The sequence below is a fragment of the Myotis daubentonii genome, chromosome 4, assembly GCF_963259705.1.
Source record: "Myotis daubentonii chromosome 4, mMyoDau2.1, whole genome shotgun sequence".
In the NCBI taxonomy this organism is placed as follows: domain Eukaryota; kingdom Metazoa; phylum Chordata; class Mammalia; order Chiroptera; family Vespertilionidae; genus Myotis; species Myotis daubentonii.
The window spans coordinates 37,162,279-37,177,812 of record NC_081843.1 but is presented as its reverse complement, the minus strand read 5'-3'; the positions used below and the strand labels follow the sequence as shown (position 1 = coordinate 37,177,812).

At 57.5% G+C, this 15,534-nt stretch overlaps 1 protein-coding gene across 1 annotated transcript; it reads left to right on the top strand.

Moving 5' to 3' along the window:
• The first annotated feature begins 2,332 nt into the window (after positions 1–2,332).
• On the top strand, positions 2,333–15,492 carry ARPC1B (actin related protein 2/3 complex subunit 1B). Its single transcript, XM_059691781.1, has 10 exons — positions 2,333–2,610; positions 8,454–8,530; positions 9,524–9,628; positions 10,064–10,286; positions 11,022–11,129; positions 12,117–12,323; positions 12,406–12,481; positions 13,399–13,601; positions 14,513–14,603; positions 14,922–15,492. Exons 2-10 carry the CDS (start codon positions 8,467–8,469, stop codon positions 14,958–14,960), a joined length of 1,116 nt encoding a protein of 371 aa, XP_059547764.1. The 5' UTR covers positions 2,333–2,610; positions 8,454–8,466; the 3' UTR covers positions 14,961–15,492.
• Positions 15,493–15,534: the final 42 nt, after the last annotated feature.

Below are 15,534 nucleotides of genomic sequence, written 5' to 3'. Positions count from 1 at the left end.
CTCCTGCACGTCCCCTGTTGGGGATCAAGCCTGAAACCCAGGCATGTGCCCTTGACCAGAATCGAACCCGGGACCCTCTATCTACCTAGCCAAACCAGCTAGGGCTGTTGCCACATTTTAAAGATGACAAAACTCAAGCCCAGAGGGGGAGTGACTCCTATGTTGGAACCATGACAATCTCCAGAGCCCCAGCCATCCTGAGAAGCATGCTCCCTACTGGGTGGGAGCAGGAAGTGGAGGCACAGTAGTGACCAAGGCCAGTTCTGTTCACCCAAGCTCAGGAGCAGAGCGATGTCGCTGAAACTGACAGGAGGGGACCCCTCCTATGATACCTTGTGGGGTTTCATTTAGACCCGAGTTTCTCAACTGAACTGCCACATAAAACTGTGGCTTGGCAGGGGGTGCACGAGAGGGTGCCAGCCCTATGAGAAGGCCTGCCCCTAAACAGGACCCGGGATGTGGAATGCTGACTGTGTGCGTTCTGAGCCTCAGCCGTGGAGGACATCCGCCCTCCCAGGCTTCAGCCACCTCACATGTATGTGTGGCCTGGGGAAGGAGGTACAGTGTCTCCCCTCTTCCCCTCTTCCCCTCTTCCCTCCTGCTCACAGGGATCAGGGGCAATCCCTTGACCTCAGGGAGAGAGACCCATGGTCCGCATTCAGGGGTGAGCACACGTTGAGAGAAAAGGAAAAACGCTGGGCTCTTATGGGAAACGTTTCTGTCCCTGGCGTCCCACTGCCTGGGCCAGCCCAGCGGGTGCTGAGCCAGATGTCCGCAGCGTGGCTCACCTCTGGTGACCGGAGGCAGTAAGGCCAGTTCGGTGAGGAGGAAGGAGCAGAAAGTCAAAGAACCCTGATGACCCCAACACATTGCACCAACGCCTGACTGACCGCCCTCTTTCCTCGGACTCAGCCTGCCCTGAAGCCTGGGTGTGCAGCTGCATTCCTTGGATACCTGAGAAGGCGGAAAAGAAGGGAGTACAGCATCTTCTTCCCAGGGCACCACAGGGGAAGGCAGATTCCGGGAAGAAACGGAACGCTCTAGCGTTGTTCTCAGAACTCCAAGTGAACTCTCCCACCCCCAGACGCCCCTCACCCAAGAAGTGGCTTCACTTCTTAGGCTTAGAAAACTCTGTCCCCCAAGGGAGCCATTTCAAACGACACCCCTGCCGCTTCCCTGTTTGAGCCGTGCTTTCCCACCCCGGGCCTGCGCGGGGCAGCCCAGCTGGCTCTGAGTCAGCCCCCCTTCACAGCTGGGAACCAAGGCGCTGAAGGGGAGTGACGCCTGAAGTCACAGCACAGCCCAAGTGGCGGAGCCAGGATTGGGTTCGATTTCCTACCACCACCAAGTCCGTTCACGCTGGCTCACCCAACAGATGCGCACTGAGGGCCTCCTATAGGCCAGGCGCTGTTCCAGGCGGCGGGGAGAGCAGAGTGAGCAACACAGACATGGTTTCTGCTCGCACTAAGCTGATGGGGCGTCTTTTCCTCAGATCAGGCTGCCTCAGTTCACTTTCCGCAAGGAAGAACGGGGTCCAGGTGTGCGTGTTTGTCAGGATGCTTTCGGTGACAAATAACAGGAAAACACAACTCACGCCAGCTTAAAAGCCAAGTAGCCCCCTGGCTTGTGACCTGAACCCTCTGGATGGAGCGGGTCGGCTCCGGCTGACCAGTCTGAGGTTGCCCAGGGCTCTGGTCAGTTCTCTGGGATTCTCTCCCATCTGAGCTCACACTAGGTCGACGGGCTTCCTTTGTGGCTGTTCCACTTCCGTGTTGTGTTCAGTTCATGCAGCTTCCTAGAAGGGGCTTCGTTATCTGAAGTCCCGGGCTTTTCAGAGGGTCTGCAAGGCAAGCCCCTCCCGTGGGACAAGTGCAGTTGTGAGAGGCACTACGGGGTACCTGCTGCACCGCTGGCTTCCGTTCCACCCCTTGCAGAGCTTTGGGTCTGCCCGGGACGTGACCACGGAGAGGTTGCATGGCCTCTGCTGGGGTCCTGAGTGCTCTGAGCCAGTCGGCCCGGTGTCCCCTGGCCTGGACCCCTGGCCTCAGGTCACGCAGGTGAAGCCGACTCTGCGGGACAGCGGTGCCGGGAGCCGGCGCTGTAGGTCCTGGGCCGCCAGCGCGCGGCAGGGCGCCAGGGTGCGCTCCCGCCCGGGGCACACGGATCCGGGGAACCCTTCCTTTCCCCCCCACCCCACGCCTGGGCGACGCCCTGTGCACTTTTGCTGCCCGGCGGGTGTCAGCTGGTGAGGGAAGGGGCGGTCCTTGCGAGCTGGGCCACCCGCGGGTGAACCCCGAGCCCGCCCCCTCTGGCGGGGGGAGGGGGGGGCGTGCACGCCGCCGCCTGCGCTCGGGCTGCGCTCCCCTCTGAGCTCGGCTTCTGCACCGCACAGCGCTGGGGGACGCCATCTGGGTGCCCCGGGCCCGTGCACCCCAAACCCAGGGAGGTGGGCGGGCCTGTGACCTCCGGCCGCCCGCCCCCGCCCCCGCCCGTCCCCTCGGAGCCGAGGAGCCAGGCCCCGCCCGCCGCCCACGAGGAAGTAAGTGGCTGCGGGTCCCAGAGCCGGTTCGGCGCGTCGACTGCCCAGAGTCCGCGGCCGGGAGCCCCGAGGTGAGGGGCGTGCGGGGTTGGTGGCCCGAGGTGGGGGGCGAGGGGGTCGCCTGGACATGAGGGGGCGCGGGGATCAGGGGGGCCCGAGGATGAGGGGGGCGCGGGAGGGGGCGCCGGGCGGGGAGGGAGGAAGCCCGCCAGGAGATGCGGGGGCCCCCGGAGGTGAAGGGGCGCCCTGTGGTCACAGAGGGGCCGGGGCGGGGGGTGAGGGCGGCGGGCCGGGCCAGGGGTGGGCAACGGGGGGAGCCCCGCACCCGGCGTCCTCCAGGTGGTCGCGTCCCCGGCCCGCGCGCCCGCTCCTGTCCCCTCCCCGCTCGCCCCTCCCCGACTGTGCCCCCCGGTGGGTGCCCCCCGTTATGTCGGCCGGCGAGGGACCCACGCCCCGGCACTTCCCCTCCATCCTGCACCTTCCGGGTTGCTCCAGCGGGAAATGAGCTGGCGTCCCCGCCCGTCCCTCCCTCCGCGCGGCGCCCCCTCCCCCGCCGTGTCCCAGGGCCGGGGCCGAGGGGTCCCGCGCTGCGGAGCCTCGGAAACTGGGGTCCCAGGCGCCGGCGGATCTGATCTGCCCCGCTGGGGCAGCTGCGGGCGAACAGCCCGGCCGTCCCGGGGCGGAGGGGGGAGGGCAGGGCCGGGGCCGGGCGGTGACAGTGAAGTACTGGCTAGTGTGGAGCAGGGGACTGGAGGCGCCCCCGGCTCCCGGCCGCCCTGCCCGGAGGTCCGTGCTGCCCGAGGGTAGGGAACCCATTGCCCGTGAGGCCGCAGGGACCCGGTAAGAGTGCCAGCGTCCTCCTCCACGGGCTCATGACCGTAGCAAGCCGCCACCCCTGGGGCCTCGCCTCGCTCATCTGGAAAACGGGGACCTCTCAAGTCTGAGCATAAGCATGGCCACGCATGCAAGGCGCTTGCTAATGGGCCGGGCACACGGAGTGTAAATGTGTGCTGCTGCTGCTGCCGCTGCCATGGTAAGGCCTGCCCACCTGGATCAGTCTGTCCAGGTGAACCTGATCGCTGAGATTTGGGGTCAGAGTTTGCTGTGCCTGTTAAGAGCTGTGTGACTTTGAGCAAATCTTGGCTTTTGTTTGAGTCTCAGGATGAAGGTTAAAAACAACACAAGCCGAAACCGGTTTGGCTCGGTGGATAGAGCGTAGGCTTGCGGACTGAAGGGTCCCAGGTTCGATTCCGGTCAAGGGCATGTGCCTGGGTTGCGGGCACATCCCCAGTGGGGGATGTGCAGGAGGCAGCTGATCGATGTTTCTCTGTCATCGATGTTTCTAACTTTCTATCTCTCTCCCTTCCTCTCTGTGAAAAATCAATAAAATATATAAAAAAATAAAATAAAATAAAAACAACACAAAACAAAAAACTTACTAGGCTTGGTTTAGAAGAGAGAATAGAATGTATGTCAAAATCCTGGGCATTAGAGATGCCAAGTAAAGTTAGTTTATTACCTGTGTGCTTGTAATCATTAAATAGTACCATGTTGATATCACATGTACTCTTTCCATAGCTGTAGTCATCTGGATTTTTCTACCCTCTCCCCATTACAAAGAGGGTTAGTATGAACATGTTTGCTTTGGGGGAAAAAAAAACCACCCAAAAGAACCCTCAGTGGCTATTTTCTTAACAACAAAAAAAATGTATTTATGTCACCCAAGAGTGTTAATGATCTTAATTTCCTGTTCATGTTATTGTTTGTTCCTACCCAGCTGTTGAGTTGAGCGTTATCACATCGCTCTTCTGAAAGACTGAATAAATTAGCAACAAATTAGAATTTCTCTACAGCCCTGCCAGCATTAAGTTTTATGTGGTTTTTTGTTCTGTTTTGTTTGAGTTACTTTAACTGGGGCTTTATGGTGTTTTGTGATTGTTTTCATTTGTGTTTCTTGACTTGACTTTGCCTGGTTTGTGAGACTTCAGGAGCAGAATTAGGGAGGAGGAATTGGCTGGTTTGTCTCGGGTGGCAAGGGCTGCTCCACACACAACAGGAAATTGAGTAATTGCTTAGCATGCTGCAAAATGGCTTGCTGGCAGCTCTCTCCAGCCAGCCTCTGAGCTGGGTGGGGACTTCCCTGAGTGCCTGTAAAGCAGAGATCCTTGCTCCAGGCACCTCCTGCCTGGATTAGCCGAAAATACAGCCAAACGTCTGGGTTTAGGGAAGGCTGGCAACGCTTCTCTTAAAGTAAGAAAAAACCTACAGTGGGTGCCTTCCAGCCCCAGCCTTTTCTGGATGGAGATGTGAGGAAAGCATTGGCTGAGGCACCCAGCCAGTATGGACAGAGCCATAATTCGAACCCAGCACTGTAAGGAAGGGGCCCCAAGGCCTGGGACCCTTCACCTGACTTGCTGTGCTTTAGAAGGAGCTATAGTCACCCTGTATCCTCAGAGGACCCCCTAGATTGCAGGTTTCTGAGCTTTTCTGATCATTGACCCTATCAAGGAAAAAACTTGAGTACATGCTCTCCAGTAAACCAGTAAATATGTACAAATTGCATTCATGTGCCACTGAGGTAATATGGCATATCCCTTACAGCCCATCCCCTCAGACAGACATGAAAGGATATGATTCATTCCTTCAACCACATTCAAGAAATATTTATTCAGCATCTACTGTTTGGCAGGCATTCTGATTGGCTCTGGGGATACATTGGTGAAGAATTATCCCTGTCCCCGTGGGGCTTATGCCCCAGTGCACGGTCTTTGGCACCCCCTGGATGGAGACCCACAGCCCACCTTGGGACCCACACCCCCTCCTGGCCCCCATGTCACTCTTCTTTGCCCTCACACCACCAGCCGTGGGCGCTCCTGGGTCCATTCACACCGAGCATTCTCTGCGTGTGGACGTGGGGACCACAGAGAGATCCTGGCTCCAGGCGGGGGCAGAGCAGGGAGTTTCAGGATTTGGTCCGTGTTCCCCCAGCCTCACTCAGTGTCCGAGGTGACTGGGGGTGAAGGGGGCAAGTCCCAATGCCATGCCCAGGGTCCCCTCCTCTCCGAGTGGGGCCCACAGAGTGCTGGCTCACCGAGCCATGAGGACAAGTGGGTGGGTGTCCGGGAGGCCACAGCCTCAGCCTGCCTTTGTCTCCACCAGAGATCATCCCTGAGACGATGTGCTTGAGCAAAGCAGCCCTGACAGCATTTTCCTCGGCAGGAGATTGGCTGGCAGTGAGGGTAGAGGTTTTCCTGGGCTTAAGTCAAAGTTCCGAGGCAGGGGGCCCAGTGTGAAGGCTGCTTCCCGGGGTCTGACACAGAGACAATCTACTGATTCCTAAGCAAGGAGGCCACAGCCCTGAGGCCACAGTGGCTAGAGAAGTCCTTCCCCTCTCTGGGCTCTCATTTCCTCTTTTGTACCTGGGGGTTGGGAGTCATTGCTGAGGCTCTTGCTGGTTTCAGGTGCTTTGCAGAAGTTATGAAAAAGGGAAGTGCATCTTCCCCTCTCCCGCTCCCTTCAACCGAAACCCTGCCCCCTTTTAGGTGTTGGTTCAGTGGACTAGGAAGTGTTTCTTTCTGAATTCATGCTAAAGTGCGACTGCTGATAGGTGTAGCCTGAACCTCCCTCCCCTGCCTGCCCCACTGCACACGTGGCCTCTTTGCCAGCTTGATGAACCTTTGAGCCCCAGGAAAAAATGGTCAGAGCTCCCCAAGTCCTCTCAGGCACATGGCTTGCTAGTATGGGGGCCACTGTCCTCAGCTGACCCAGCCTCTCCATCTTCACAGCCTGAAACTCTGGAACATCATGCTAGACAGGCTTTTCACACGTCCTTGGACACTCTTACCAAGACCTTGCAAGGGGCAGAAATGCCTGGCCACGCAGTTGGAGCTGGGAAGTTGGGTTCTGCTGACCAACTCTGAGCCTGAGCCTGGGATCCAGGGACCCCCACCCTCCCCCAGGATGCAGCTACAGGGCTTCTTCCTTCTGGGCCTCCTGGGACTGAAGGGGTCAGGGTGGTTGGCCTCAGCTGGACTAGGGGTTTGGAAGTGGGCTCTGGCCTTAGCCTGCCCCTGCCCTGTTAGTGACCTTGGAGTGGTGGGGGTGGGGGCGGCAGATTAGCACAGTTTAGCAGTCAGACCAGCCTGACGCTCCCATTCCTGAGCATCTGTAGTGTAGACAGTGATGACACCCTGCCCCAGCACAACTGGAAGCCACCACGGGCCCAGTCCAGATGCACCGGAAGCTTGGGGGAAACCCCCTCAGGCACGCTGACCTGGCTGACAGCTCCACCACCACAGCCACTTCCGTGGCCTTGCCATACACAAAGAGGCCTTATAAGGAGATAGGCCGGGGAGGCAGCTATGGTGGGAGCAATGTGCTAGTGTGTGTGCAAGGCCGAAAACACATGTCTGGGAGCAGTGTGCTTGTGTGTGTACAAGGCTGAACATGCATGAGCTTGTGTGGCCTGAGCCTGGGCTGCCAAAGAAGCGATGTTCACTTTGGTCTTTACTGATAAGTAGGATTTTGCCTAGTGCAGTGGTTCTCGACCTTGGCTGCACATTAGAATCACCTGGGAATCTTTTTAAAATCCTGATTTCTGGGCCTTGTCCTTCAGAAATTCTGTTTCTTTGTTACGAATGTTGTGACCCCACCTCATAACAAAGAAACAGAATTTCCGGAGGATGAGGCCCAGAAATCAGGATTTTAAAAAGATTCCCAGGTGATTCTAACGTGCAGCCAAGGCTGAGAACCACTGGCCTAGTAGAACAGAGGTGGGCTGGAGAGAATGGCACGCAGGTGTGAAATGTGGGCAGGACTGGCCTTGAAGGCACATCGGGCATGTCCCCAGAAGGCAGCCTTCCCTGCAGAGGGAGTAGCATGTGTGAAGGCCAGGAGTTCTGCCTGCTCCAGGCCGGAGATGGCTGAGGGCCCCAAGCTCAGCATGAAGAGGAGGCAGGGGGCCTCGCCCCTGGTCACAGCCAGGAGGGAGGGAGTGGCCTGCGAGGGCAGTTGTTGGGAGGAGCCAGCCAGTCCAGAATGAGCAGAGCTCTGTGAGGAGGGGTGAGGGTAAAGGCAGGTGGGGGGGTGACCCTTCTAGGTGCGGACCCCACCCCTCCTCAGGCCCAATGGCCTCCCCTGCAGCTCAGCCAGCCGGTGGGAGGAGGCTTGGGAGGTGCAGGGCCTGAGCTGGGGGGTGAGCTGTGGCCCCTCTCCAGGCGGGAGGTCCGGTAGCTGCTGCTGCTGCCGCCAGGCCTGAACCTGCAGTGCTGGGCCCAGTCCCCCCTCCTCTTGGTACCTAGCTGCCCTCTGGACCCTCCTTCAGCTCACATCCATGCCGCCCTGGGACCCCAAAGACCCCACCACCCACGCCAGGCCCAGTGCAGCCCATCCTCCCGGCCACAGGAGCAGCAAGTGGGTTTTCTTGATGAAAATAGGATCTGCCTGCCTGTCCGCCTGTGCCCTTCCCCACAGGTGCCACAGAAGCTCCCCACTCTTTACCCACCCGGAAGAGAGTGGGAAAGACCAGGGCTCTGGGTATGGAGGGCGCTGCTCTCGGTTTTTGAGGTCGTTTCATTTCATCCTCACCCCATTCTTCTGGGGAGCTCTATCTTTGAGAAAGCTGAGGCACAGATGATGGGCAATGGCCTGCCTGGCGCAGGGTCCCTGCGCACCCCACTCACAGGGGCTTCAGCACCCCCGTACTTCCCACCCCATCCTTGTTCTGTTCCCGGGAGCCTCAAAGACATCCCATGAGAGCTGTCATTTTACAAGGGAAACAGGTCCCAGGAGTGAAGCAAGGCATCAGGCCAGAGTTAGGAGGCAGGGTGGTCCCACTGCCCTCCTGTGAGGTCAGTTGGGGCCTGGTCTGGGGCGGGGGCAGAGCTGACTTGGGTTCTCACCTTCTTGGGCACAGGAGCTGAGAAGCCATGGCCTACCACAGCTTCCTGATGGAGCCCATCAGCTGCCATGCCTGGAACAAGGACCGCACACGTGAGTGCCCTCCGTCCCCCGGAGCACACAGTGGCCAGGCACCCTGACTGCGGGCTCTGTGAGGGCCAACTGTCCCCCTCCTTCACTTCTGATCCTGGGTGCTTAGGAGGGAAGGGATGAGCCGCGCTGGGACAAGCAGGGGCAGCCAGGCGAGTGGGCATTGAGGGGTGGAGGTAAGAGCAGGAACAGGAGTAGGCAGGCTGTAGGTGCAGGGGTTCCCAGGCTGGGGGAGGGGCTGGGATAAGGACTGAAGACATAACCTGCAGTGGCAGGTAGAGAGATGAGCTACGAAGAACACACGGGGTAAGGGAAAGCAGTGGAGGCAGAGGTGCTGATTTAGAAAAGGTGGCCAGGGAAGGCCTTTCAAAGGAGGTGACATTTGTACAGGACCTAAAGGAAGGGAGGGAGGAAGGGGCAGGTGCAGAGGCTCTGAGGTGGGACAGCAAGGACCATGGCTCGAGTTGAGAGCAGAGGGCAGTAGCAGGGGACTGGGCGAAGCTCCCAGAGGTCATGAGACTGTTGTGGGCACGTCAGGGTGGACATGTGAGAGGGGCCAGTCCCTGGGGAGGTGTCATAAGAAGAGCCCCAGCAGGGCCTGCGGGACTTCAGGGGGCCCCTCTGAGGCAGAGGAGTCAGAGTCTCAAAGGACAAAGTGCTGCCCAGCTGGTCTTGAAGGGCATTCCTGCTAGACGCAGTGGTTCTCAACCTGTGGGTCGCGACCCCTTTGGCAGTCGAACGACCCTTTCACCGGGGTTGCCTAAGGCCATCCTGCATGTCAAATATTTACATTACGATTCATAACAGTGGCAACATTACAGTTATGAAGTAGCAACGAAAATAATTTTATGGTTGGGGGTCACCACAACATGAGGAACTGTATTTAAAGGGCCAGAAGGGTGAGAACCACTGTGCTAGAGGGTAGTTGAAGGGCAATGGGGAACCTGGGCATGTGTGCATCTTCTGACTCCCCACACCCTGCTGACTTTCCTGCAGAGATTGCCATCTGCCCCAACAACCACGAGGTGCACATCTATGAGAAGAGTGGAGCCAAGTGGGCCAAGGTGCATGAGCTCAAGGAGCACAACGGGCAGGTGACAGGTGGGTCAGGCTGGCTGGGACCACCCTCCTGAAAGGAGGCACGGGGTAGACATGACTAACCAGGGCCCTCCATGCACTCACTGTGTTGGTAGGATAGTTTGGGTTGTAACACAACCCTGATTCAAAGTGGCTTAAGTTATAAAGGGATTATGCTGGTTCACGTTACTGTAAAACTCAGAGTTTCGGGGCTTCAGGAAAGGTCTGATCCAGCAGCTCAGCATTACCAATAACCCATTTCTTTTCTGTCTCTTGGCTTGGCCTTCCAGCATGTTTGGTGATAGTTGTCGGAACTGTATCACCCCCAATAAGCTCTAGTAGCACCCCCTGGAGCCACTTTCATTCAGATTGTGACCTCTGAGCCCTTCCTAATGGAACTTCAGAGTCATCCACTTCTGCTTAGTTCCCTTCAACCTAGTGTCCCCTCCCCTCCCACAGGCATTGACTGGGCCCCTGAGAGTAACCGCATTGTGACCTGCGGCACAGACCGCAATGCGTATGTGTGGACACTGAAGGGCCGCACGTGGAAGCCCACCCTTGTCATCCTGCGGATCAACCGGGCGGCTCGCTGTGTGCGCTGGGCCCCCAATGAGAACAAGTTCGCTGTGGGCAGCGGCTCCCGCGTCATCTCCATCTGCTATTTCGAACAGGAAAATGACTGGTGGGTGTTTGGGCGGAGCCTGAATGGGCCGGGAGGTACGCGGGGCTGCAGACCAACAGGTGGTGGGACTAGAGTGTCCCAGAAAACACCAGATGGGGTGTTGGTCTCTCTGTTCACACCACCCTGGGGAAGTGTGACCTCTCTGGACCTCGTAGATGAGGTGAGGGGCTCTGCTCACCACTGGGTGCTCCCACAGCCCTGTCTCAGCAACAGGGGACAAACCACACCAGGCCACCTCTGTGGTCCTCGCATTAAGCCCTGCACGTGTATTGGCATTGCTTTCCCCACAGCTCCCTGAACTGGGCTTCTGTTCGTACTTTACAGGTGAGCAAAGTTAGGTTCTGAGGCAAAGTCACTTGCCCAAAGTACCCAGCCACAAGCTTCTGGCCACATCATAATCTCCCCTGGATCCCTGAGGGCACAGGCCAGGCACGAGCTCAGGCTGGAGCCTGCGAGACCCAAGTTCAAATCCCGCCTCTAGCCAATTAGTAGCGTTACTGAGCCTGCCCACGGTTGTCGTGAGTTTTAAAGGAGACAGGGTAGAGTTCCCACACATTACTGGCCTGAACCTGGCCCTGACAGGCCCATCGGCTAGCAGTGCCCAGATCCCTCTCTCCTGGACCGCATTGGTCTGCAGGGCACAGTGGGAGCCTGGAGTCCCTGGGGCACTGAGGCCCCTGACAGTGAGTAAGTGGGTCTGCTTCTCTCTTCTTCCTACCTGACTGCCGTATCCAGGTGGGTGTGCAAGCACATCAAGAAGCCCATTCGCTCCACTGTCCTCAGCCTGGACTGGCACCCCAACAACGTGCTCCTGGCCGCAGGCTCCTGCGACTTCAAGTGCCGGTGAGAGGGTGGCACCCTGACATCAATGGGACAGGCATTTGAGGGTGGAGGGGAGCCCCATACCCTGCCTTCCAGACCAGCTCTGCTGCCAGCAGGGTGACCTGGGCTCTGTGAGGTTTTGCTCTTTCTAGGATCATCATTGGCTCCTGTCTCTAGCCTGGGGAGAGTCTTGGCCTCTTCCTACCTCTTAATGTCAACAAGGTTTCTTTCCTAGACCTTCCTCTCCTGCTTCATTAGAATCTGCCACCCCTTCAGTTTCCTGGCTTCTGTCTGAAGGAAAATGAGTGGTGTACTTTTTCACACTAAGGAATAAATGACTGATAAGCTGCCTCATTGTCTTAAGACCTGGAATGTAGAGTCCCCAGTAGCCATCGGCTGTTCTTTACTTCTGGGTTCAGCAGCCCTGTCTCCCAAGCCTCCAGCTCCCAGCTCCAGGCAGATGACCTGGGTCTCTGAATCTCCACCTGGGAAACAAGGCTCCAGCAGGCTCAGAGGTCCCCTTGGAGGTCCTGGGCATGGGGAGGAGGATGCCCTGATGAGGCTCTGTTGGTGGGTAGGGAGCTGTTTTGTTGGCACCTGATCTGTCAGGTGACCCCTTGCTGGGATGTAGAGAAGAAGATTAACGTGTGAGAGCAGCAGTGTGCAAGACACGGGGAAGTAATGGTTCATGGTGCAGAGTAGGAGGGAGAAGGGGCATCTGGGGCTGGAGTTGTGGCCAGCATGAGGAGGACCAGGACACCTGGTGGTGTGTCACCAATGGATGGTCCTGGGAGTTCACAGGACTCTGAGCTAAGAGACCCCCTGGCCCTTCTCCATTGCACAAAGATGGCACTGAGGCCCAGACTTGACCACCTGTGCAGGTGCAGGTCATGAAAAGCTGGCTCTGGTATCATGAGCTTCTAGCCAATTGCTCTGACCTTACCAGGCTGGTTTGAGGAAGGGAGTCTCTTTAGACACTGCCACCTTTTTTTCCCCCTCTGTGGGCAGGATATTCTCAGCCTACATAAAGGAAGTGGAGGAGCGACCAGCACCCACCCCATGGGGCTCCAAGATGCCCTTCGGGGAGCTGATGTTCGAGTCCAGCAGTAGCTGCGGCTGGGTGCACGGTGTCTGCTTTTCAGCCAGTGGCAGCCGCGTGGCCTGGGTCAGCCATGACAGCACGGTGTGCCTGGCTGATGCTGACAAGAAGATGGCGTGAGTACTGGTCACCCAAGGGGAGGACAACAAAGGCATAGAGCAGGAGGGGGCTGGTGGCTGACATCTCTCTCTCTCTCAGAGTCACAACTCTGGCCTCTGAAACGCTGCCACTGCTGGCCGTGACCTTCATCACAGAAAACAGCCTGGTGGCTGCGGTAAGGAAGGAGGGAAGCAGCAGCGAACTAAAACAGGTCTCCCCTCAAGCTCAGAGGTGCCCAGGCAGTTATATCCATGTGTCCCCTCCCTCCCTCCCTCCCCGCTTTCCTTCCCCGCGTCCTCCCTCCCTTCCTTCCATCCATCCATCCTTTCGTCCATAGATCTGTATTGATTAGAATAGGTTGCATTATGCTGTGGTAACAAAAAATATTCCCCAACTGCAGGGGCTTGACATAGTAAATACTGATTTCTTGCTCACTTGATATGTCCAGTGTGGGTGTTGTGAGGGGGGTTCTGCTCAGTGCAGATGGCTTTGTCACCAAAATGCTCCCCCAACAGCCATGGAGGGAGGAGGGGGAGGTGGAGATCACGCCCTGGATGGATCTTAACATCTCTGCCTATTTTATTGGCAAGTAGAAATGACAAGGTCACACCTCGCTCAGAGTGGGTGTGTGTGGGGGGTGCAGTTCTACCATGTGTCCAGAGGGCACTACTGTTCTTCCCTCCTTCTGCCCACCTTGGTCAAGTCCCTTTTCACCCTCAGCAAACATGGTGGGGGTCCGAGAGGGGGATCAAGCCCACTTGGCCTGTTAGGACAGAAGGTCCCTGGGCTCCCAGAGGTCCCAGACAAGTTTTCTCATCAAGACACTGGTTTTACTGGGGTAGGAGCCACCCGTATTTGCTAACCCCCAACATCTGGTCCCTCTACCTGGGCTTGGTCTGGCAGCATCCGCAAGCTGGCATCAGCTTCCCCGTAGCTCCTCCATCCAAGTCCATCCAGCCTGCGCTGCCGCCAGACTCATGGACCAATGCCCCCTGCTGGCTCGCCTTGCCTCCAGCCTGTTTCCCCGGGCGGAAAATGGGGGCGCTGCGCCTGCCCTCGGCCTGTGCTCAAATAGCACCGCCCCCACCACAGGGCCACGACTGCTTTCCGGTGCTTTTCACCTACGACGGCGCCGCGGGGACGCTGAGCTTCGGTGGGCGGCTGGACGTGCCCAAGCAAAACTCTCAGCGCGGCTTGACAGCCCGTGAGCGCTTCCAGAACCTCGACAAGAAGGCGAGCTCCGAGGGCGTGGCCGGCGGGACGGGCCTAGACTCGCTGCACAAGAACAGCGTCAGGTGAGGGCGGGCCTGGGGGGCCTGGGGGGCCGGGGTGGGCCTGGATTCGCTGCGTAAGAAAGGAGGCAGGTGGGGGCGGGGCCGGATGGGGCCTGGAGCGGTCCGATCTGGACTCTTCCTAGCAGCTTGGAGGTGCGACCCCTGGTTTGGGGAGCCAGGTAGCTCTCTTTAGGTTGATATAATCAGTGGGGGCAGCCAGTCAGCGTTTGTAGGACGCGGTCCTGTGAGGACCATCGTAGGGGCGGGGCCTGTTTCTCGGTTGGCCAGGCAGTGACCAGCTGTGGGCGGGGCCACAGCTGAAGCTGGTCTCGGGCTAGAAACTGGTGAACTGGTGGCAGAACCAAGATTCCAGCTGCAGCCTGAGGAACTAGGGTGTGACGAGAAGACCCTCCAAAACTTCCAAATCCGGCCACCCTCAGGTGTGCACCCTGTGGCAAATAAAGAACTTTGGCCAGACTTTCTGACCGAGCCAGTTAAGCCCTCCTGTGGCTGCCGGGTACAGTGATGTCTTCTGACCAAACACCTTTGTCCCACTTTCAAAGCTCTTCAGAACTAGTTCCTCGATCTCCCAGCCCCATCTTTCCCTTTATTCTGCCACCCTATTGTCACTACACACATTCCCCAGACACACATCCTCCATGCCCTGCCCAGGCCTTTGGATCTTGTTCCAGTTGCCTGGGCTGCCTTTTATACCTTGCACACAACTGCTGTTCCTAAAGCACTCGTGAGCCCTGTTCTGTGATCCTGCACAGCCTGCCTCCCAGGCTCTCTGCGAGCAAACCCCAGGACTTCTCACTGAAGTCAGTGCCCCCAAGAGCTCCTGGAGGGCAGGTTGGACTGGAGCCTGGCACAGGCACAGGCACAGGCACAGGCATGGGCTGGGGTCTGTAAAGCCTTCATCATCTTTGCAGCCAGATCTCGGTGCTCAGCGGGGGTAAGGCCAAGTGCTCGCAGTTCTGCACTACCGGCATGGACGGTGGCATGAGCATCTGGGATGTGAAGGTGAGTCTTACCCCACCCCGGCTTTCCACCAGACTGCCGGGGGCCCTTCCTCCCATTTTGCCCGGGCAGCCTCCCTGGATGCCCTGTCCTTCAAGGAGAAAGGCACTTCGTTGGAGTGCAGTAGGAGGGATGAGAGGCAGTCCCTTGACACCTGAGCCTTTGCACGCGGAGGCACCTCCCTCATAGGGCTGGGATTCAAACCAGGTCTGCTGGACCCCCAAAGACCAAGTTTTCTGTCCTCTGCCTTCCTGGGGTTGGGGTGGGTAGAATGTCTACAGGACACTTGAGAACCAGCCTGTTCTGCTCATCTCCTTCCAGAGCTTGGAATCAGCCTTGAAGGACCTCAAGATCAAATGACCTGTGAGGAGAATATTGGCCTCATCCCAGCTGCTAGGGGAGGGGTTAGGGAAGCTAAGGCTCGCTTTGCTGAGTATTTCTAGAGCACCCACAGGGGAAAGGGAGGGGAGGGGGTTGGAAGCTTTTCTTACCTATTTGAAGGAACACGTGCCTTTTTCTTAAACAAATACTTTCATTTATTGTAAAAAAAAAAAAAAAAAAATGTCCCCAAAGCACTCTGCTGGTCATGAACTGCTTCAAAACGTGGAGGTAATAAAAAATACAATAGTAGACATGCTCGCCTGTGTTTGGAAGAGGTTAGTTCTCGCACAGACATAGGTACCTTCTTTTTGCTTGCCAAGAGCCTTCCCCCAAATGGTTCCTTCCCCACTGCAGTCCAGCCTAGGGGGAAGGTCTCTTTCTGTCACTCAGCAGATTCCTAGACAAGTGATTGCTCATTCCAGGCTGATTTTGGGGTTTAATGTAAATTCAATTACTCTGTTTGATGTTTTGCAGTCGGTTTCCGGTAAATGCTCATTATTTTTTAAGATTTCCCCTCATTTTCATTTTATTCAGAGGGTTATGTTCGTTTGTT

What these genes read in the sequence shown, in the direction of transcription:
- ARPC1B (XM_059691781.1), top strand. Translation starts at nt 8,467, where the DNA reads ATGGCCTACCACAGCTTCCTGATGGAGCCCATCAGCTGCCATGCCTGG. An exon ending in AAAACAGCCTGGTGGCTGCG is followed by an intron (nt 12,482 to 13,398) that starts GTAAGGAAGGAG and finishes CCCCCACCACAG; the next exon opens with GGCCACGACTGCTTTCCGGT. An exon ending in CTGCACAAGAACAGCGTCAG is followed by an intron (nt 13,602 to 14,512) that starts GTGAGGGCGGGC and finishes TCATCTTTGCAG; the next exon opens with CCAGATCTCGGTGCTCAGCG.